The 25012-nt window shown below is 36.6% G+C and overlaps 1 protein-coding gene across 10 annotated transcripts in view; it reads right to left on the bottom strand.

Annotated features, from left to right (window-relative positions):
- Positions 1–8956: 8956 nt before the first annotated feature.
- The window catches only part of ZPLD1 (zona pellucida like domain containing 1), a 117800-nt gene continuing 101744 nt past the window's right edge, over positions 8957–25012 (bottom strand). For all 10 annotated transcript variants that reach the window (XM_044251292.1, XM_044251301.1, XM_044251300.1 and 7 more), the window contains 4 exons: positions 19849–20020; positions 18516–18624; positions 11899–11928; positions 8957–11505 (listed from right to left, as the gene is read on the bottom strand). In XM_044251292.1, coding sequence (XP_044107227.1) covers positions 11330–11505; positions 11899–11928; positions 18516–18624; positions 19849–20020 — 487 coding nt within the window. In that variant the 3' untranslated portion in view covers positions 8957–11329. The remainder of the gene's footprint in view (positions 11506–11898; positions 11929–18515; positions 18625–19848; positions 20021–25012) is intronic.

Raw genomic sequence — 25012 nt, 5'->3', positions numbered from 1 at the left:
AATCATGAATGAAAGAGGAGAGAGATCACAACCAACACCAAAGAAATACAAACAATTATAAGAACATATTATAAGCAACTATACACCAGCAAATTTGACAATTTGGCAGAAATGGATGCATTCCTAGAGACCTATAAACTACCAAAACTGAACCAGGAAGAAATAGAAAACCTGAACAGAACCATAACCAGTAAGGATTGAAGCAGTCATCAAAAATCTCCCAACAAACAAAAGCCCAGGGCCAGAAGGCTTCCCAGGGGAATTCTACCAAATATTTGAAGAAGAATTAATTAATTACTATTCTTCTGAAACTGTTCCAAAAAATAGAAATGGAAGGGTAACTGCTAAACTCATTTTATGAGGCCAGAATTACCTTGATCCCAAAACAAGACAAAAACCTCTTAAAAAAGAAAACTATAGACCAATATCCTTGATGAACACAGATGCAAAAATTCTCACCAAAATACTAGTCAATGAGATCTAACAGTACATTTAAAGAATTATTCACAATGACCAAGTGGGATTTATTCCAGGGCTGCAAGGTTGGTTCAACATCCACAAATCAATCAATGTGATATAAATACATTAATAAAAGGAAGAACAAGAACCGTATGATACTTTCAATAGATGCTGAAAAAGCATTTGACAAGTACAGCATCTTTTCTTTCTTTTTTTTTTATTTAATTTACTTTTTTTCAGTGTTCCAAAATTCATTGCTTATGCACCACACCCAGTGCTCCATGTAATACTTTCCCCCCTTAATACCAACCACCAGGCTCAACCAATCCCCCATCCCCCTCCCCTCCAAAACCATCAGTTTTTTTCTCAGAGTCCACAGTCTCTCATGGTTTGTCTCTCCCTCCAATTTCCCCCAGCTCACTCCTCTCCATTTCCCAATGTCCTCCATGTCATTCCTTATGTTCCACAAGTAAGTGAAATCCTATGATAATTGACTCTCTCTGCTTGACTTACTTCACTCAGCATAATTTCCTCCTGTCCTGTCCATGTTGATACAAAAGTTGGGTATTCATCCTTTCTGATGGAGGCATAATACTTCATTGTATATAGGGACCACATCTTCTTTATCCATTCATCTGTTGAAGGGCATTTTGACTCTTTCAATAGTTTAGTGACTGTGGCCATTGCTGCTATGAACATTGGGGTACAGATGGCCCTTCTGTTCTCTACATCTGTATCTTTGGGGTAAATACCCAGTAGTACAATTGCAGGGTCATAGGGTAGCTCTATTTTTAATTTCTTAAGGATTCTCCACACTGTTTTCCAAAGTGGCTGCACCAACCTGCTTTCCCACCAACAGTGTAAGAGACTTCCCCTTTCTCCACATCCTCTCCAATACTTGTTGTTTACTGTCTTGTTGATTTTGGCCATTCTGACTGGTGTAAAGTGGTATCTCAATGTGGTTTTGATTTGACTCTCTCTGATGTCTAATGATTAACATTTTTTCATGTGTCTGGACATTTGTATGTATTCTTTGAAGAAGATACAGCATCCTTTCTTGATCAAAACTCTTCACAGTGTAGGGATAGAAGGTACATACCCCAATATCATAAAAGGCATCTATGAAAAACCCACAGTGAATATTATTCTGAATGGGTAAAAACTGAGAGCTTTTCCTCTAAGCTCAGACACATGGCAGGTCTGTCCACTGTCACCACTGCTATTCAACATCATACTAGAAGTCCTAGCCTCAGCAATCAGACAACAAAAAGAAATAAAGAGCATTTGAATCATCAAAGAAGAAGGTTAACTCTCACTTTTTGCAGATGATATGATACTTTATGTGGAAAACCCAAAAGACTCCACTCCAAAACTGCTAGAACTTATACAAGAATTTAGTAAGGTGTCAGGTTATAAAATCAATGCATAGAAATCAGTTGCATTTCTATACACCAACAACAAGACAGAAGAAATAGAAATTAATAAGTCAATCCCATTTACAATTGCACCCAAAACCATAAGATACCTAGGAATAAATCTAACCAAAGAGGCAAAGAATCTGTACTCAGATAACTATAAAGCAGTCATGAAAGAAATTAAGGAAGACAAAAGGAAATAGAAAAATAGTCCATGCTCATGGATTGGAAGAACAAATATTGTGAAAACATCTATGCTACCTAAATCAATCTACACATTTAATGCAATCCCTATCAAAATACCATCAATTTTTTTCAGAGAAATGGAAAAAATAATCCTAAAATTTATATGGACACAGAAAAGACCTGAATAGCCAGAGGAATGTTGAAAAAGAAAACCAAAGTGGGAGGCATCACAATTCCAGACTTCAAGCTCTATTACAAAGCTGTAATCATCAAGACAGTATGGTACTGGCACAAAAACAGACATATGGATCAATGGAACAGAATAGAGAGCCCATAAATGGACCCTCAACTCTAAGGTCAACTAATCTTCAACAAAGCAGGAAAGATGTTCAAGGGAAATAAAGACAGTGTCTTCAACAAATGGTGTTGGGAAAATTGGACAGTCACATGCAGAAGGATGAAACTGGACCATTTCCTTACACCACACACAAAAATAGACTTGAAATGGATGAAAGACCTCAATGTGTGACAGGAATTCATCAAAATCCTAGAGGAGAACACAGGCAGCAATCTCTTTGAAATCCACCACTGCAATTTCTTCCTAGAAACATCAACAAAGGCAAGGAAAGCAAGGGCAAAATTGAACTATTGGAACTTCATCAAGATCAAAAGCTTTTGCACAGCAAAGGAAACAGTCAACAAAACCAAAAGACAACCAACAGAATGGGAGAAGATATTTGCAAATGATATATCAGATAAAGGGCTTGTATCCAAAATCCATAAAGAACTTATCAAACTCATCACCCAAAGGACAAATAATCCAATCAAGAAATGGGCAGAAGACAGTAACAGATATTTCTGCAAAGAAGACATCCAACTGAACAACAGACACATGAAAAAGTGCTCAACATCATTCGGCATCAGGGAAATACAATTCAAAACCACGGTGAGATACCACCTCTCACCAGTCAGAATGGCTAATATTAACAAGTCAGGAAACGACAGATGTTGGCGAGGATGTTGAGAAAGGGGAACCCTCCTACACTGTTGGTGGGAATGCAAGCTGGTGCAGCCACTCTGGAAAACAGTATGAAAGATCCTCAAAAATTTGAAAATAGAGCAACCCTCTGACCCAGCTATCACATTACTGGTTATTTTGCTCTAAAAATAGAAATGTAGGGATCCAAAAGGGCATGTGCACCCAAATGTTTATAGCAGCAAAGCCCCAATGTCCATATATATATATATATATATATATATATGATGGAATACTATGTAGCCATCAAAAACCCCAGAATCTTTCCATTTGCAATGACCAGGATGGAACTAGTGGGTATTAAGCTAAGTGAAATAAGTCAACCAGAGAAAGACAATTATCATATGATCTCTCTGATATCAGTAATTTGAGAGGCAGGGTGGGGAGTCATGGTGGGTATGGAGGGAAGAAAATGAAAAAAGATGGGATCAGGAGGGAGACAAACAATGAGAGATTCTTAATCTCAAGAAACAAAATGAGGGTTGCTGGGAGTCAGGGGCTAGGGATAGAGTGTCTGGGTGATAGACACTGGGGAGGGTATGTGCTGTGGTGAGTGCTGTGAATTGTGTAAGACTGAGGATTCACAGACCTGTACCCCTGAAGCAAATAATACTTTATCTGTTAATAAAAAGTAAATACACAGATAAGAAAATATTAAAAAAATAAAAAATAAAAGCAAAGTGTTCAATTCCTTGACTCTAAGGTCCCCAGGAACCTGTAAGTGCTGATTTTCAGAGCTTATGCATTTCATAGTAAGTTCCACATTTTCCCTGAACACAGAAAGCACGGATATAGATGACAACTAAGACAAAAGTTAAAAACAATAGTGCTTATTATACCTTTGCAATTTACACATAGGTCCTTGAAACTCAATTTTGTCCTACATGGTTTAGATTCCTTGGGTCAGCCCTGATAATCAATATAATCTGGAAAGTTTCACCTTATGCATATTTTTGAACTTGCTCATTTTTTCTGCCAATAATCAGATAGAAGTGAGTTTTTGCTCATGTTTTGCAGATGATTTTTTTAAAAAATAATTTTCATAGCTTCACTGTGAGCATTAGACTTTTATAGTTGTCAGAGCTCAGCTAAGGAAAGCTATGACTGTTTCATTTTGACAGTTTCTTTGGAACAATTATTTAATATGAGCATTATTTAAATGTGAGAGTGGAATGAATATATCTTGGTGTGGTTTTTTAAAATTTAGTCTCTACATCTTATCTTCCATCTACATTTAAGACAGCACATTATTCTTTACTTCTTGCCTTCCATTTAGAGTTAGCACAGAGTTTAGATACTGGGAGAAGTAATTTAGACTGAAGAGCAAAAGATACACATTTATGCGTTATCCTTGGCTCTGTTATTCCCTTAATCCCATCTGAAGAGAGAAAAAATGTTGATTTTAAGCTGAGGCAAAACGTGATATCTTTTGAACGGCACAGTTGACAATTTAGGAAAAACCACACAGTTTTTAAGGCATTATTTCAACCCCTCTGGGTATGCATAAAGTTACTTTCACTGGTTGCCATTTGAGGAAAGATCCATTGTTGAGAAAAAAATTTAACCCCAAGAATGAATAAGTTAACAGAGGAAAGCTGCCGCAGCCTTTTTTCTCAGACCTGCAGGAATTCGGATCTTATATTTGTAATGAATTTCTGTCCACTTATTCTCAGGAATACTTAATAGGTAATGGAAGAAATGTGAAACACCAACAAAGCAATTATCATTGTTCTGAAGGTGGAGATAGGGTGAGGTGAAAACGCAGTGAACATAGTTATTTGTTTACTTTAGAATATGGGTAGTGTTCAACCGAGGAGGTAATCTGGAGAATTTCTGTATCTTTTTCATATGCCGCTCTCTCAAGAATCGGCAGGCAGTGGCATTATACTCATTCTGGAAATTGCCTCTATGTTCAAATAGCATTCATTACATGCAGCTTTTTCTCAGATCTAAAGGGCAAGGGGAAAACAGATTATTTGTAAAATAAAAACATAATGCTGGCATGGATTTTTTTTCCCCCTCAGGGTGAGAGGGAAAATGTCTGGGTGTCGTTTTCAAACATTCCAGCCATCAACTCTAGAGAGCATGGACAGAATTATTTTCATTGTTGATATAATGAAGATGATGATGCTTTTCAACCTTTTCCCAGAGCATAAACCCATTTTCAGTGCGAGCCCAGCTAACCATAACGAATGTCAGTGATGTGGGAAAAACAAATGCACAAATGAAAAACAATGAATCTGATAGCTCATTCATTGCTGTCAATAGAAGCCAGAGTTCCCCCAAATCCGCTTAGTATCTGGTATCCGCCATTGTATAATCTGAAGCATTGCAGGCCATTTGCATATTGACTAAAGTATTAAAATTAACAATTGAGAAAAATGTTGGGAATAAACAAAGCAGTTACATTCTATCTCCCAGAAAGGTTTGGTATTTTTCTTTCAGGTGTATGCTTTTTAAAATAGGCACAAATAATTTTCTCAGTAGCTGAAATGAAATAAAGTTTAAAATTGAGGCAATTATCTCAATAATATATATAAAACATTTTCTTCAACTTCTAAATTATTAGAAAACTAAAATTACTTTCTGTTTAAATGACTTGGATAGTTTCCCAAAAAAGGAAACATCCTAGAGAGCCATACAATTATTTTTCCTTACTGACCATTGTTAACATTTCTATCAGTTTCCTTCCTGTCTTTTTTCTCTGGGAGCTTATATTATGTATATAGTTCAGGGTTCTTTTTTTCTTTTCATAGTCCAGCATATTCTTATTTGGTAAAGGTTTTTGATAACTGATTTTCAGTGTCTACATATTCTTATATCCCAAAAACGTACTATAGTATGTCTAAGAATTCTGCATCTGGAAACTTATAAGTGGCATCTAACACTTTTTGATTTAAAGTAATACAGTGATAAAAATCCTTGTACAGAAATCAATATATTTAACATTCTAAGGTCGTGAGTAAATGGTGACATAGGCTTAAGTCAGATCCTCTGGTAACCCTGGGTCTCTGCATTATTCTCTGCCCCCCTCATTTTAACAACAACTTTTAAAAAGCAAATCATTTCCAATTCCCAAGTGGTAAATAATTTCGTAAAAGTACTACATTTCCTCTCAAGTAATTTTTCATTTTAGTCAATTGTTCACTGTTATAAAAAAAGAAAAAGTTACAAACTACATACAAGAGGAGAAATAGCTTAAGGACCTGTATAACTTTGAGGCAAAGTTGCATGAAATTGTCAAACCACAACTCTCCCAGGATCTTCCGGTGCTGGTTGATTAGCCAAACCAGCAGGACTACTCAGTAATGGATTCCACTTTGGGCAATGCTAATAGAGTTCTACTCTTGATGAAAAGTAACCTCAAAATTGGGGGCACATTGACTTTCACTAAACCTCCATATAATGATAGCACTTCACTTTTCAACATGGAAAATGTAGGGGAAAATTGAGGTAATTATGTTGGCAATTTAAGTAAAACAGAAAATACCCAGATACTTGAGGCAAAAGGAACTGGAGCTTTAAACTATACAGAGATAACAATCTGAGCTCTCGATTTCACTTTTTCAAGAATACAAAGCATTTTACAAATGAAGTTTACTGAGTAGAGATTCCCAAATCTTGTATCTAGTACCTGTGAGTAGAAGGTCCCAACCCAATTCTCTCTCTGCTATCTTAGCAAAAAAGTGGCATTAACTAAGGTTATTTTTCAGTTCTCCTGTGTTCAGATTTGCAGAGGCTGATGCTGTTTACCAACAAGCAATCAGGCAAGATATTCTCACAAACATGAAAATGTGACATATTTATCCAGTTTCCACTTCTTTGGAGCCTCTGGAGGAGATTGGCCACCATCAGGATAAATATGGGTAACAGCTACCAGATATTCTTCTTTTGTCTCCCACTAGTGAACTCATTCCCACTAAGAAGGTGCCTCTTCTCTCAGCCTCCAGCACTTCCTTTGCTGCATTTGCCCCCAATATCTCTGCTTTGTTGTCTTATGTTCTTTATTGCTCTGGCCTACTGTCATTGCTGATGTCATCACTCACTATGCTCCAGGGCCAGCCCTGTGGAATGGGGACCCATTGGTACTTTGATGCCAAGCCTCTTTCTGTCCTGTTTCTCCTGATGCTGCAGGGTAATTTGGCATGACTTTGGAGCTCATCGCTGCCCACCTACTCGTGGCCCTCTCTTTTCTCTATTTGATCCATATTATTAGCTAACATAAAAGAGGACCCTCTGCTCATAAGTCCCTACATTTAGATATTAAGTGTTTCACAATCATTGTAATCATACACTGCCAAATTTTGTAACATTTTAATTTATTTATTCCCTTAGTATTACTGGACTGATTAGGACTTCTGGTTTTCAGAAGTGCCAGACAAATAGATGGTGGGTTTGCCAGTTTACCAGCTGTGATGTCCATTTTATATCAACTTGACTAGATCACAGGTCTCCAGACATTTGGTCAAACCTTATTCTGGGTGTGTCTGTGACATGTTTTTGGATGACACTAATATTTGAATAAATTAGCAAATCAGATTGCCCTACCTAATGTGGGTGGGCCCCATTTAGTCATTTGAAAGTCTGGCTAGAACAAAAGGGCTAAACATCCTGTGACTAGGAGAGAATCATTTCCACCTGACTGCTTTTCAACCTGGGACACTGGTTTATTCCTGTCTTTGGAATTGAATGGAAATGATAGCTCTTTTTTGGTCTTAAGCCTGCTGGCTTTCAGACTGGAAATACACCATCAGCTCTCCTGGTTCTCAGACCTTTGGACCCAGGCTAGAACTCCACCACCAGCCCTCCTGGGCCTTGCTGACTGCAGATCTTGTGACTTGTCAATCTCCATAATTATGTAAACTAATTCCTTAAAATAAACCTCTTTATATCCAGTACATATATTTCATTACTTCTCTTTTCCTGGAGAACCCTGAGTAATACAACAGGTAGTCCTGGCATCTGTTCTGTTTACTACTCAACTACATTTTTTTTTTCTAAATTGCAAATTTGAATTGTTTTATATTAAATGTCTCCCCACTTGTAAATAATTGAGAAACCTCATTCTCAAAAGCAACTGGTCTGTGATCGACTTACTTTTTCCCTTATAAATATGGAATGAAAGCCAATGTGTGCTAGCCTAATAGCCTCCACAGTCATAATAGAAGGCTCTCCATCCTGTTATAATTCTTTCCTGCCAAGTGCTCTGGAAATCCTTCAAATTATGCCTCATATGTGTTCAAAAATAAGTGTCTCCCATGAACTTCTTCTCCTGCTCTTTTCTCACTTCTAGACGTTTACTACCTTACATTTCCCACAGCTGACCATGTCCCTTCCTGAACCATCATTTCTGTGATTCTCCCAAACCTACGTGCCATCACATGGAGACCCAGAGGTTTACTCATTTCTTTAAGATTAGATTCTCCCTGAGTCAGGAAAAGATTTTTTCCTCAACTCTGTCACTTCTCAAAACAAGAGATGATAGGCTGACCCTGGGAACTGTCATGAGAGCCTGTGAAACTCTAGGCAGAGGCTGAGCTTCTTGTCTTTCCAGTTCTGATTTTCCCCTCAAAGTTTTAAAAATTATAGGTTCAGAGTTAGTGCTCAAACTCAAGGTAAAGCACATTTCTTTATCGTCAGCTGATCTCCTGACTAGGTCTCCTGAAACAGAGCTGTAACCAGGAAGCTCAATATGGAGAGAACAAGCTTCATCTAGTTTCAGAGATCACTGCCCTTCCCTGTTGCATGAAGGAGCTTACTTTAAGTTCAGTCATTCTTAACATTTGTGAAACTAGGAAGAGAATGTTGAGATTAGGAAGGAGAAATATCTTAAAAAAAACAAAACAAAAACAAATGACTATTTTAAAGATACTCATTTACAATTATTTTATTAAACAATCATCTTTTACATGTCATCAAACCTAACTAACCCCTGAAGTGCCAAAACAAAACAAAACAAAAACAGTTTGAGGTATTAAAACTGAAGGAACATTTGCACATATTTTGTAAGGCTTTCACACTATAGTAACCAAAATATTCAGTGCAACTAAATACTACACATAACTGCAGGTTGATAAGAACAAAACTATATAAAACAAACATGGTTTGTCTCATTATAGCTCTGATTCTCCCATTTATAGTATCAGGAAGGCAAAAAAAACAATAATGTGAGATGTAAGTTGTTTACAAAATGATGTGTCCATTATTCAATTTTAAAAAGTGGTATATAGAATGTAAAAGGTCACTGACCTGAAACAGTTCTCAAAAACACAAAGTCAAACTGACCAACTGGTTTCAATGATAACGTCCTATTCATAGGACTTAATCCTCAGATTAATGGCAATTCACTTAAAGTATCTGAAATAGATCTACTAGACTATTTTAATTACCCATGTGCATATAAGATCACATAAGTAGCACACATGGTCCGTACTTTTTCTTTTCTGTAGGATTTTTCCCTTTAAAGTAGAAAATAAATTCTTAATACAGATAAAGCTCAGAATGGTCACTTCAAAGGGATTTTGAAGTAACACAGGGAAGAGGAAGTTGGCTTTCTAAGGGTTAGACTTTTTAATATTGAATAAATTATCCAAAGACTTTCTGGACCTATTTCACTTTGACTGTATCTAAACATTGAAAGAGAAAGTTGAGGCAATCATATAGCTAATTATTATAATATAAACACTTTCTTCTAATCTGTTCAGGCAAATTGGAGAAAAGGTGTTTTTCATTTGATGATTGATTTAATTATTAACTTCAGAGCATAGCTACTTCATTTGAAACAAATTTAAAATTGCATAGCGATTTGCATATAGGATACTAAATTAAGTTCTGAATAATGGATCACAAATGTTGAATATAAATTAGTCTCTACAGCAGTTGTTACAGGTAACATAGCACATCTAGTAGCCATGTGCTAGATTTTGATGTTTGTTACTGAATTGTTCTATTCAGTTGTGTAGATAGGCTGAAGAAAAGGAAGGATAATTTTTTTTTTTGTAAGAACAGTCTGCTTAAAACTTGGCTTTTAAAAACTTTTTGCAAAACTGATAAAAGACCACATACTTCTTGCAGCTTACTATATAGGAAAATACTGTTTATTCCATGGTGAACATGATACTTTCAAGAAGACATCCTAACAAGTTAGACTCCTCCAGATTCTTTGTTTAGCCAGCATCAGAAATTTGTGGGAAAAGGACATTTTTTCATAGAGACAGCAACAACGTTCTGCAAAACACACTTAGCCTGTTTCCTCTTTGTCATAGGAAAAAAGGGGAAACTAGGTTGTTAAAAACCCCTATGGGAATACTACACGTATGTGTGGGGACAATGTCCTCTCCCATAACTATGGTTTGTTCTCATATGTAATGGCTCTTGAATGAAGAAAGATCTTTGCAGTTGCCTCACTACTGGAAATAGTAGTGCTTTGGCTTTTGCAAAAGCAGCTGAGCGGTTTACCTGGGAGGAGAGTCAACATGTGCTGATGTTCTCACTTGAACCAGGAGAAAACTGATCACAGTCATTTCTATACAAATGAATAATGATCTAGGGTCACTTAGTATCTTTCAGAGGTTAATGACTATTTTTACTATTTGCTACACAAGTAGATGGTCCAGGTTAAGATACATTTCCCAAGAGTTTGTTGTTTTGTTTTGTTTTTTTAATGAATGTCATCAGACATGGAAATCAGCCAAAAACACAGGTCATAGAATAAGTAATTAAATCTCAAGTGTCCAAATTGGCCAGTCCAATTAAAACATATCCCCAAGCTGGAATTATCTGGAATAAAACAAAAGAGTGACTTTCATTTTAGGACCACATATACAACTCTAAATGCTATTACATCAGGTTTTAACACTTACCAGGGGGGGGAAATGCAACAAATGTATTTTTTTCTACATTCACCTTTCATCTCTGTAACAACCAATAATCAAAAGAAAATTGAAATAAAATGAAATGTGACTGATCCTGTGAGATCTAAGTCCTGAATATTGTTTGCTTATTGTCATTATACCCATTGGTGCCATACAAATAGGGCTGACCAGAAACATAAATGACAAGAACAATAGCATCAAAATTCTTTCACTATCATCATGCTAATGAGCTACACTGTGAAATCTATCAAACCTATAAATACCAAATGCTGGCTGGCATTCAATTTGGATGAAACACTGACAAGTCACCCATGGTATGGTCAGTGAATCCTTTTCCCAAAAGGAGGGAACTGTTACAGTCAGTCAAAGACTGGGTTTCTTATGCCATTCAACACTAAATTGGTGGGTGTCTTCCTGTGTAGAAGGGCCAGTGAGCACAAGAGAAGGGAAAAGCTCATGACTCCCAGAATGACCATTCCTGATATCAGTGCACTGGTAACGGTGTTCAGCTGGAAAGGAGGGTCACTTGGAGAACCTGTAAGCAATAAAATACACATAGTGGAAAGGTCCAAAATTGGATTTATCTCACCTTATCCCAGTTTATACCTGCAAAACATCTGTCATTAGTATCTTGTGAATTAACAGCATGACATGATAAATGCTATAATCTATTTGACTATAATTCAATCCAATAACCAAAGGATTATACAGTTTAGAAGACTAATATTCCCTGGGCTTCCAAAAAAAAATCATCTGTAAAATGCTATAAAAATTGACCACCAGGTCTCATATGAGTTCAGATGTTATGTAAAATGTAACAAACTTATAAAATCAGAATTAATCATATTTAGTTGCAACTGATAGTCAAAAAACACTTAAAATTTTTAAAAATCGTACTTTTATTTTCAATATATGTTCATTAGCTTACCAAGCTGCGAATTGTTGGTTGGAGTCTCATCTGAGAGAGAAAAGAAAAAGAAAAGCAATATTGTATCTCTAAATATTTACTTATGTTTATTATAATTCTGTGATTACTTTTTACCTATATGTGTTTCATCCACAATCTCCATGGGTGAGGGAATTATGAAAATCTTCCTAACCATTCTGCTTTCCCATTTTCTGTTCCATGTGTCTGAGATTTTTTCTGTCTCTCTCATAAGCCCACACCCTGCCAGTTTCCCTAGACATACAGATATAATCACAAAATATACTCTATGATATTCTTTCCTGCCAACCTTTCTTTGTCATTCTCTCTCTAGTCAGGTTAGTGGGAGCAGTAATTGTTAACAGCTATTACATTTTTTATAGCCCTATAACCTGCCATTTGTTATTGTGTTCTAGAGAAGTATTCATTATTTAGTGCTGCTCTATTTTAAGTGTTGCAAATTTGCCCATCATAATTTGCAAAAACATCATTTTAAGTTCCTAAAAGATAAATTCACACTTAGTAACTAAATGAAAGGAAAACATGACTCCTAATCTTGCGTTGCAGGATTTTTTGCATCTGTTTTTGTTTGTTTGTTTGTTTGTTTTTAAAGAATTTATTTATTTATTTGACAGAGAGAGATCACAAGTAGGCAGAGAGACAGGCAGAGAGAGAGAGGAGGAAGCAGGCTCCCCGCTGAGCAGAGACCCTGATGCGGGGGCTGGATCCCAGGACCCTGAGATCATGACCTGAGCCGAAGGCAGTGGCTTAACCCACTGAGCCACCCAGGTGCCCCGATTTTTTCCATCTGTTAAGTAAAAGATTAAAGTTGGTAATTTTTTTTTTAAAGATTATTTATTTATTTATTTGTCAGAGAGAAATCACAAGTAGGCAGAGAGGCAGGCAGAGAGAGAGAGAGGAGGAAGCAGGCTCCCTGCCGAGCAGAGAGCCTGATGCGGGACTCGATCCCAGGACCCTGAGACCATGACCCGAGCTGAAGGCAGCGGCTTAACCCACTGAGCCACCCAGGCTCCCCCAAAGTTGGTAATTTTTTACTTGTCCCTGGCAAACCTCATAATGGATGCAGTGAATGCATTCACCTGGTATCCCAGCTTGTGTTATGCATTTGGTAATCATATAGCCATTAACCCCTGATCTTGTACAATGAGTGGATATCATTTTTGGTCTTAAATATGTGGGTGTGTATGTACCTGTGGGTGTCTGTTATCTGAACCATAAAATGTGTGCCGTTGACTGTTTGGAAGTGTAAATATTATTACAATTAACATGTGTGTCATGCCATACAGTTTACAAAGTGCTGCTTCATGTGTCATCACATTTGTCCTCGTAACAGCCATATGGTTTTATCATTATTGCTACCCCCATTTTATAGATGAAGAAACTTCCATCTGTCACAGCCTCCATGATGAAGTAAACATATGTTTAAATAACAGCTCGGCTTCAGAATCCTTTTTCTAAAATAATATAGACTAGCCAAGTATGGAAAAAATTTTTAGTTATAAAGATGACTATCTCAAGCTATGAAACCCCAGGGTTAGTATTTGAAATGATTGATTGGGAGAACCTGGCGTGATATTTAGAAGCCATCTGATGCCATTTCTTTTAAGACATATGAGTCTTGCCGGAAATGATGATTCTGCTCTTTGAGCCGGAAGTACGATGCTCCAAATTAATGGAGTGCTCACTTATAGTATTCTATATTCTATATTCTATAGCAGTGCACCACTATAGGACAAAAGGAGGGGAAAAAAGCACAAATTTTCATTACAGGACACCCTTAGGAAAATCCTAACCTCTGACCAACACTATTTTATAAAGACACTTGTTTCTCATGGAACTGGATGGAATGAATGAACTGTGATCAATTCTCCCAAAAGATTTCCAAGACAAAATGCCTCACTGGAACATGGAGGAGAATATGTAAGGCTCTAAAACTCCTTTTTCAAAGTTATTCTTTGTTTATAAATAACATTTATTTTCATTTATTTATTTATTTTTAAGACTAGAAAGCTCCTTCTAATGTGTCCCAAATTAGGTGAAAGTGCTAAGACTGGCTGCGCATGCTATTTTCTGTATCCTGAAGTTAATTAAAGAAGTCAGAAAGTCCCCTTCTCTCCCACATTAGCAGCAACACTTCTGTCAGAACACTACCCCAGGTGTCCCTCACAAGGATGGGGCTAGGGACAAAATCTTTACATGAGACAAACTGTCAGATGAGCCACACCAGCCACAGGTTCCAGGACTGAAAAAGTACAAGCGTCCTATCTCTGATGGCAGCAGATGGTTAAAATCAAAGCATGTATGTACTATTTGAGTACCATTTGGAACTGCATTTGATAGTGGATAAACATAGAGCGAATCACTTTATCTAGTTGCTGTTTCTGGTTTCCTTCCATTTATAGTATCCTGCAATTTGGTTTAGCCCCAAAGGGAAGGTAGATATTTTCTAGGAGATTTTTTTTTTCACCACACACTCTTGTTATTTTTCTCTTACACACACTTGGTCTTACCATATACATATATGCTAAAAGACACCTTCTGGAGTTAGAACATATGGGAATACTAAACTTGGTGGGCTCTTCAAAATGCATGCAGCTAGTTGAGGACCCAGAGGAGGAAAGTGACAGCAGCAAAATCATGGCTGTTGGAAACCCAGAAGCACCTGATAAGCATTTTTTCTCTGCTTTTCTTTCATATAAGTAGCAGAAATAAACGGACAAAGTAAACATTGGTGCAAGGATATATACAGAATAAATATTTTTCCTTTCTTAGCACAAGCAAACTATTTTCTTTAATCTTCTATTATCTACCTATATGGTAAAATGGACCACATATTTCAAATTCAGAGCTTCCAAATTTATTATTTATTTATTTATTTATTTATTTGAGATGAGGGCAAAAGAGGCCAAGAGACAGGGAAAGAGAGAATGTTTTCTTAAAGATGTATTTATTCTACTTGAAAGAGAGTGGGGGGTGGGAGGCCAGAGGGAGAGGGAGAGAATCATCAAGCAGACTCCCCACTGAGTACAGAGTTTGACTTGGGGCTCAATTCCCAGGATCCTAAGATCATGACCTGGGCCTAAAGCAAGGTTTGGAAGCTCAACAAACTGAGCCACCCAGGTGCCCAAGAGAAAGTATCTTGGCCTTCTCTCCACAGCAAGCACAGAGCTGAGCCAGGGCTTGATATCATAACCCTGAGATCATGACCAGAGCTGAAATCAAGAGTTGGAAGCCCAACTGACTGAGGGACCTTGAGGATTTCCTAACTCTTTATCCTCCATTATGTTATTTTTGTTAATAATCCATGTCTACCTTTGAAGACTAAGATTCCTGAGAGCAAAGACTGTGGCCTGTTCTCTAGTGTATTCCCAGTTCTGAACAGAATGCTTGTGCCATGTGGAGGTTTGTATGAATTATTAACTCCCCATAAAATTCAATGATATGCATTGAATAGTTTGACTAGGACTTCCTCCCATCAGAATTTATGTAAATAAAACAATTAGGTACTATTGGTTTCCAGTACTTGCAATTGTGAATTTCTAGAATTATACCCCATGATAAGCATTTCCCTACTGAATAGTTTTAGCATGTGGAGGTGTGAAATAAGAACACTTCAGGAATTTTGAGGATTTGAAATATTGAAGATAGGAATATTTTCCTAAATCAATCAACAAAAGGATTTACAGTGTTGGGCAAAATGATCAGAATGTCTTTGATTGTATTAAAACAAAAGGAGGGGCGCCTGGGTGGCTCAGTGGGTTAAAGCCTCTGCCTTCGGCTCAGGTCATGATTCCAGGGTCCTGGGATCGAGCCCCACATCGGGCTCTCTGCTCAGCAGGGAGCCTGCTTCCTCCTCTCTCTGCCTGCCTCTCTGCTTACTTGTGATCTCTATCTGTCAAATAAATAAATAAAATCTTAAAAAAAAAAAAAAAAGAAAGAAAAGAAAAGTACTGAGCTTTAACAACTTATTAAACTTGACCTAAGTCAGATGTCTAAGGGAAAGGAGTGGTTCAATGAGTAAACAGAGCAAAAATTCCAAGTACCAGAGAGCTTTGAAGAGAACAAATCAAGCCTGAAATTGGACTTGTCTATAAAAAATTGGCCACAGGACCTGGAGAGATAAATTCTAGTTGATCTAAAGTAAAAATGAAGTGAAACTGAGAAAAGAAGGTAGCCCTGGTCATTAAGCTAGACATTATGTTTACATAGGATTTTCCTATTGAAGGATATGGCTTGATTTCTGAGTTCTATATGTATGTAAAATTTAAAATAATAATTTTTAAATTATGATACTGTAGTAACATAAAGTACAAATTGTTATATACGGCCCTCTACACCATGAGTCACCATGATTGTCCAGAAATGAGCACCATCCTAGAGCTATTTATCAAAATTATAACAAATAAAACCACAGAGAGTAAGAGAGGAATGAAGGGCATCTGGAACTTTTAAACATGATTCTTTGGGGGCTTTGCCAGTGAGGAGACTGAGGTTACTAAAACAACACTACTGTGTTGGAAAATGAATGTTATCCTTGAGGTGAAAATAGGTTGAAATTGGAAAGGAAGATATTCAGGCATGATATCAGTGACATTGTGATCGAGGCATGAGCTGCCTGAGGTTTAAGCCAAGACACTTGGGGCGAGTGACTATGGTATAGGTGAAACCTGTAAACTTGCATGGCTGGGTGGCTATGGTAGAATCAGAAACTTCTACTTGGGGGATGTCTGTGTGACTCAATCAGTTAAGTGTCAGCATTCAGCTCAGGTCATGATCCCGGAGTCCTGTATCGGGTTCCCTGCTCAGAGTAGTCAACTTCTTGCTCTGCCTGCCACTCTTTCTTTCTCTCTCTCTGACAAATAAATAAATAAAATTAAAAAAAAAAAAAAGAAGAAAAGAAAAGATAAGAAACTTCTACTTGGTTAATATTTACTGAGAGTTCGGGATCTTAAAAATGTTGGTCATTGTAAAAAAGTATCTTATGCTAACAAATTAATTAAAATGTGTACCATTTAAATTTGATTTGGTGCATGTAAGAAGGAAGCAAGCAGGTTAATAAGGAGGAAAAGCCATCTACTCAACATGGGCAGAGAGATGCCCCTTTCAAGGGTTTTTTTCTCTTACACAAAACTGATGCTAGATATGGTCCATAGAAATAAAAATATTTTTATTGTGTCTACCCCAAACCATTCCTAGTTATTGGCAATGAGGGTTGAGTTTCCATACAGTGTAATTCTATGAGTTATTTCTGACAGCCGGACAAGAGATAAGAATTGGGCCTTTCACAAACCACAAGCCAGTCATTTTCAAACCATTCAAAATGCATAACAAACCTCAGGGAATGCAGAGTAAGTTTGAAATTTCATATTTAATAAATTTCTGCATTATTTAAAAAAAAACCCATTAGCTTGTTTTTAAATAATGGTATGTCTAAACAAACACAGAGGAGTGAATAATTTAAGCAACTGTCTAAACTTTCTAGGCCAAATCATTTTTTGCTTAATTACCTATTTCAGGCAAAACTTTCTTTTCACTGTGGAACAGAGGGCATGGGAGAAAAAGTAAAGATAATCTCATTGAAACACAATAATAACCTTATAGCTAAGATAAAAGTGAGAAAAAATTATTAGAATACAATCCAAACCAGAACTCTACTTTTTTAAAGACAAATTTAGATCTATAGGGTAAGAATCTTAAAGCAACTTCTTCAAACCCCTTGTTTTAAGATATTTTCCCAATGAGATGACATAAAATCCCATGTCATATAGCTTGTTTGGACACGAGCTGGAGCTAGAATCAGTTTTTCTGACTTAAGTTTGGGTTGTTTACCCTGCATGTCTGTTTTCTCCAGTTGATTCTGAATGTCTCTGGGCTCACACTGATAGAAAACAATATACCTTTGGAGAGTGTGTGTGGATGTACATGCATGCACAAATATTTGTATATATGAGAATATGTGCAGATATGCCGTTGTATCTGTTAGATTCGTGACCGTGGTTGGGTGTGCTGGAAGGGCTATGTAATATTCAGGATTCTGGCAAGAAACAAATGGTACTCAAACTGGGCATTTTAAGAAAATTTTAATAGGACTATTTTAAAGATACAGGGAATCCACGAAAGAAAGTCAAGTTCCCTGGGCTATAGGAAGGTTCCTGTTCTGTGGAGAGAGTTGTTGGGGAGGAACTCTGTGGACTTCATTTTCATCCTCGGATAGCACCACCTACTGGCCAAACCCAGCCAAGCACTGGATGGCAAAGCACTGGATGGTGCAGTTCACACAGGCCCCATCTTCAGGGGAGAGAGCAGGATAGAGAAAAGGGCGAGTGAAACATGTACAGCACGGTATATTTGTACACTTGTGTGTGTGTGTGTAGTGTGTGCATTTGTAAAAAGGGAAATATTGTAAAAGACAATATTGCCCTTTGTGTGAAAGTTGAGTAAACAGGAAACTACTGTGAAATTAAAGTTGCTTAGCAGTTTATCTTGTTTCACAGTTAATTAGTGTTATTGAGAAACCACTTTGAGTTCTCCTTCAAAGCCAAGTAATAAGCCATTTTGGAACAATCTATTACTACACACAAAAGGAGAAATGTTCCTACCACTCCGAGTAATGATGGGACCAGCAGAGAGGACGGCGTTTCCAGACATGCTCTGGGGGCTCCAAGTGGTCCTCCTCCCCGCATCTCTTCTTTCTCTGTGGCCGCAAATCTGAGGTATTAATGAAAACAAATGAAATTCCACACCAGCACAAAATTGGTTCTTTATGGCCATTTGGAAAGCAGATTCTTTTGGAAGAGATACCACATGTTTAATTTTATTCATTTACTTCTGTGCGTTTATTTAATTACTTTGCATATGATTGCTACAGTGTTTCTCATTCTGGCTTGGGCCACATTTCTTATTTCCTCCTGTTATAATTGCGCTTTGCCTCATTAATTTACATAGCTCAATGGTTCTCCTGAAAAAGAGCTGTGTTTATCAAACTTTTTTCTTTTATTTCTCTCAAGCCTTTAATAAATCTTTTCCTGAAATGTTGGTCAGCATAGAGTCAAGGTAATGTGGATTCACCATTTAACCCCATCTGATACAGCTAGTTAGGACTAAAGTAATCAATTATTGTGAAGGAAATGCATGAATTAGAGCATAAATAAAAATGTATTAAAGCTATTTCCAATTTTAAAATGTGGCTTCATTTTTCTCAGGTTAATATTGATGTGGCCTTAGGGACCTGTCAGCAATAGCTATCTTTTCTTATTCACTAGTAAATGGATCAATATTTTAATGATGGCTGTATGCAATTCAGATCCACGCCTATTTTATAAGTTCTAACTTGCAATCCAAGGGATTCCTGGGCCATCCATCCAAATGTACGTTTCTAGTGTCAGCTTTGCCCCCTCCCTATGTTTTCCAGTCATCCTCTACGCTGTCCCATCACCTCATGAAGGTCTGGTAGTTCCCTGGTTACTCTGTCTTATGTGTCTGTGAATTCAGTCAACCTGTGGGATGGGGTGTCTCTCACACTCTTGATTTTGTTTCTTTGAGGTTCATCCATCTTCAGAGTCATACCCCGGGTTTCATGTCTTCCATCAAACCTCCCAGTCTCTCCTGTTCTACTCTCATAGTGGTGATTATTGCCTCTTACAATAACCCATACATGTGTCTGTCTTTGTTTTCTTCCATGACAGTCTCATGGTCCTCAAAGATCAGCTAAATGAGTTCAGAATTTATGCACACATGTCTGTTTTCCTAGTATTATGCTTGGCACAATAGTAGGCATCCAATAGATCTTTACTGCATAAATAAATAAACTCTACTTCAAACTATTTGGCTTGACCCATATTCACTTTCTATACAGAGATTAGTCCCTAACACTGGATAACACTTCAGCTTAGATCAATTTGATAATTTAGAAGAAAGTTGCTAAAAACATACAGGCATAAGGAAGGGGCAGTCATCAGCTCTGCAGAGCTTGGTAACACAGTGCAGGAAGACGGTAGACATTTTCTGATTCTTGTGTTTCACAAATCGGAACACTTCAAAGGAAAATCGGCCCTGCTGGCTTCTGCCATTTTCAATGACGGTGGTCTGAGGATCTTTGTCACAGCTATATTTTAGGAAATGTGAAAACAGGATGTTACTAAAGATTACCAGCCCACTGGAAATGGTAAACTAATTTCTGCAGTATTAAGAGCTAACAAAATCATGCCATGTTACAGATATTTAATAAGAGCATAAGCTAACTCAACAAATATGACAAGAGTGACCTAGATTGCAAAGTTTAAACAGATCAATTTCTGACTATAATAGTACCATCAAATTTTAGAGGGATTATACTTTCATAAGGTTCAAAAATCCAAACAGTATAAAACATACGTAGTGAAAAGTCTCCCTCTCATCATTGCCCTTGTCCACACCATTCCATATCCACATTCAAATCTGCCAGAGGTGACCTCACTTGCTACTGCATCCTCCCAGTGTATACACTTACAGAAGCTGACGCAATGAATTCTTATTGTTTCCTCCTTCTTAAAACAAAACAAACAAACAAACAAAACTACATTGTTTTGTTCCTTGTCTTTTAAAAAATTTAGCAGGACATTTTAGGGATCTTTCCATATGAGTACTTAGCAAGCCCCCTCATTCTTTTTGCGTACCATACGGTATTCTATCACGCACATGCGACAACCGTTACTTAATCAGGTCCCTATTTATGGAATTTGCATCATCTTGAATCTTCTGCTTTTTACAAAGTAATAATGAATAGCCTTATAATGCCTTATTTTGAACATAAGCAGAATTATCTGTACAATATCATTTAGTAGATTTTGCCACATTGCCTTCTGTAAATATTACTGCATTTTGTACTCCCCCAGTAATATATGCAAAAAATCTTTCTTTCCCCCAGAGCAACAACAAAGTGTATGGGAAAAAATTAGTTGTTCACTGTTGGGGAGGAAAAGTAAACTGTCACCAACAATTTTAATTTACATTTTTGTCAGTGGGAATGACTAAGTACATCTTTCCATATACATTAGAGCCATCTGTATTTATCTGAAAACTGTTTATGTCCTTTGCCCAAATTTCTCTTTTGTTGTTGGCTTTTTCTTTCTGTTTCCTACAAGTTCTTTATGTGCTAGGAATACTAGTTCATTGTTTGTCATATAAGTTGCAAATTGCTTGTTGCCCAGTTTTGGACATTTCTCAAGTGTGCCTGCGTGTGTCTGTTCATACATACATAGGAGGTTTAGTTTTATGTTAAAATTTCAATATTTTATTGTATAGCTTTTAGTAAGTCATATCCTATTTCATTATGCTTTACTTTATTGTGCTTTCAGAGATTGTGGTTTTTACAAATTGAAGGTTGGTGGCAATGCTGCCTCGGGCAAGTCTAGTGGCGCCATTTTTCCAACAGCAGTTCCTCATTTTCTGTCTCTATGTCACATTTTGGTAATTCTCACAGTATTTCAAACTTTTTCATTATTATTATATTTGTTACAGTGATCTGTGATCAGTGATCTTTAATGTTACTATTGTAATTTGACAATCCCCCTCCCGAAAACCTATGCCCCTCTAAGACAGTGAAGTTAAGTGATAAACATGTGTTCTGACTGTTCTACTGATCACATGTTCCCCCATCTCTTTCCCTCTCCTCAGGCCTCCCCATTCCCTGAGATGCAATAATATTGAAATTAGGCCATTTAATAGCCCTACAGTGGCCTCTAATTGTTCAAGTGAAAAGAAGAGTCACACATCTCTCATTTTAGATCAAAAGCTAGAAACAATTAAGCTTAGTGAGGAAGGCATGTAGAAAGCTGAAACAGGCTGAAAGCTAGGCCTTCTGCACCAAAAAGCCAAATTGTAAAAGCAAGGGAAAAGTTCTTGAAGGAAATTAAAAGAGCTATTCCAGTGAACACACGAATGATAAAGTAAAACAGCCTTATTACTGATACGAAAAAAGTCTTAGTGGACTGGTAAGCAGATCAAACTAGCCACAACATTTCCTTAAGACAAAAGCTACTCCATAACAAAGCCCTAAATTTCTTCAATTTTAGGAAGGCTGAGAGCAACGAGGAAGCTACGGAAGAACAGTTTGAAACTCGCAGCGGTTGGTTCATGAGGTTTAAATAAAGAAGCCATCTCTGTAACATCAAAGTAGAAGGTGAAGCAGCAAGTGCTGACATAGAAGCTGCAGCAAGTTACCCAGCAAGTTCACACGATGTCCACTCTACAGCTCAAAGATCAAGGAGTAATTTTGACTTCAAGTCTTATTATTTAAGAAATACATTTGGTAAGGCTACGGGGGCCATTGGTAGTGATTCCTTTGACAGGTCTGGGCAAAGTTAATTGAAAACCTGGAAAGGATTCACAATTCTAGATGCTATGAAGAAAGTCAGAATATCAAATGACAGGACTTTGGAAGAAGTTGATTCCAACCTTCATGGGTGACATGGAGAGGTTCAAGACTTCTATGGAGGAAGTAACTGCAGATGTGGCAAAAATAGCAAGAGAACTAGGAATTACATGTGGAGCCTGGAAAATGTGACTGAATCCCTGCAATCTCAACAAATGAGGTGTTTCTTACGAATGAGCAAAGAACCTGGTTTCTTAATATGGAATCTCCTCCTGGTGAAGATGCTGTGAAGATTACTGAAATGACAACAAAGGATTTTATATAAACTCAGTTGTTAAAGCAGCAGGGTTTGAGATGACTGACTCCAGTTTTTAAAGAAGTTCTACTGTGGGTAAAATGTGGGTAAAATCAAAGAGCACTGCATACTACAGAGAAATTGTTTGTGAAAGGAACAGTCAACCCATATGGCAAACTTCACTGTTGTCTTATTTTAAAAAATTGCCACGGGCACTCCAGCCTTCAACAACCACCACCCTGGATAATCAGCAGCCATCAATATTGAGGCAAACATTCCACCAGCAAACAGATGACAAATCACCGAAAGCTCAGAGGATGGTTAGCTTTTCTTTTTAGCAATAAAGTACATTTTAATGAAGGTCTGTACGTTGTTTTTTAGGCACGATGTTATTGCACACTTAATAGATTACAGTATAATTTAAACATAACTTTATATGCACTGGGAAATCAAAAAATTCAATTGACTCACTGTATTGAAATATGTGCTTTATCAGAGTGGTCTGGAACCAAACCCACAGTATCTCCAAGGTACGTCTGTATTTGGATCAAAGATGGATCATTCTTACTCCAAAGTTTTAAAAATATTTATATTAATATGGTTTCTTCTGCCACTTTTAAAACTGTATTTTTATATTTAAATTAATAATCTACTTAAAGTTTATTATTGTACATTAAATGAACTATAGATCCAGGATGATATTTTCCTCATGGTTATGCACTTTCAACACCATTTTTAAAGTCTCTTTTTATTCTACTAATTTGTGATATCAGTCTATCATATCGTAAATTCCCAAATGTTTTGGATCTATTTCTCAACTCACTATTCTAATTTTTGTCTATGTGGCTAATTTTGTATAATATCACATTCCTTTAATAATTTTAGAACTAAAAAAAATAATAATTTTAGAACTGTTATTAACTATAATATGTGGTTGGGCTATTTCTATGTTTTGGGGTATTTTGTAGATTTGTTCATCCCTTTTCTTGATTTGATTAACTTGTGATTCTTTGTTTTTTTTCAAAGAATTTTATTTATTGCAAAATTTTGGTTCATATTTCCAATTCTGTTCCAAGTGTTATCTGTTTTAAACTTTTAAGTAATGGTGAATTTTTGTTTTCATATTGTTAAGCATTGTCAGCTATTAATATATAGCTCACTTACTATTTCATTCAGCTCTTCTATACCCTTACTTAATTGTTGGCTACCAGATCTGAGTTTCCTTAGAGAGGGGAATTAAAGTCTCCCATTTTTATTATATTTCTGATTATGTCTTTTTACAGTTCTCCTCATTTCCACTTGATGAAACCTTTGATTTTATCCAGGGCATCCTTTCTTTATGTTGGTGTAAGTCTTCTTTCAATTTAGGAAAGTATTTCTGGACTATATATATTTTTTAATATTTTTAATTTTTTAATTTTAACATCTTAATTTTATTTTTTTCAGTGTTTCAAGATTCATTGTTTATGCATCACACCCAGTGCTCCATGCAATATATGCCCTCCTTAATACCCACCAAGTATTCCTGGACTATATTTTTAATTACTTGTTCTATTGTATTATATTGGATCCTTTGTGGGGAGGGGGACATTCCAATTATGTATATTAGACATGTGTTGGATTCCCTCGGCCTACCTTTTATTTCTATTATCTTTACTGTAATCCTCTTTATCTTTTCTTTTATATTTGTTTCTTTTTATTTGCATCCTAGTTTTATTTTCTCTGTCCCGTACTGTGCTTTCTGCTGTGTCTATTCTCCTAGAACACCTAATTGTGTATTCCTCCTGTTTCACAGAAATGTTTCTATAACACACTTTTTTTCCTATTCTATCTTAAATTCTTCCAGTTCCCTTTTCTCATTCTTATAGCTTTCCCTTTCCTAAGTGAGTTCTATTATTCTATCACCATCACTATGATTTTTTTAAAGATTTATTTATTTATTTTAGAGAGAAAGAGCACAGAAGTAGGGGAAGGGACAGAGCGAAAGAGAAAGAGAGAGAATCTCAAGTAGACTTCCTGCTAAGTGTGGAGACCAAAGTAGGGCTTGATCCCATTACCCTGAGATCATGACCTGAGCCAAAATCAAGAATTGAACACTTAACCAGTTGGCTGAGCTACCCAGGCACCCCGCCATCACTATGATTTTTTAAGAGAAATTCATTTAGACTTTAGAATAAACTTCTTCATAAAATTTCATCTTTTCAAAGTGTTATATAAATGGAATCATGCGATATGTAATCTTTTGGGACTTGATTTTTTTTACTCTGTAATTATCTAGAGATACATTTATGTTATGTGTATCAATAATTCATTCCTTTTTATTTAGGAGTAGTATTTCATGCCATGAATATATCACATTAAATTATTTACCTATTGAAGAATATCCATTATTTTCCAGCTTTTGGCTATTGCAAATAAAGTTGTCATTAATATTTGCATACATGTTTTTT

This window comes from Neovison vison, chromosome 6, assembly GCF_020171115.1.
Source record: "Neovison vison isolate M4711 chromosome 6, ASM_NN_V1, whole genome shotgun sequence".
Lineage (NCBI taxonomy): Eukaryota > Metazoa > Chordata > Mammalia > Carnivora > Mustelidae > Neogale > Neogale vison.
This window is presented reverse-complemented; position numbering and strand designations above follow the sequence as displayed.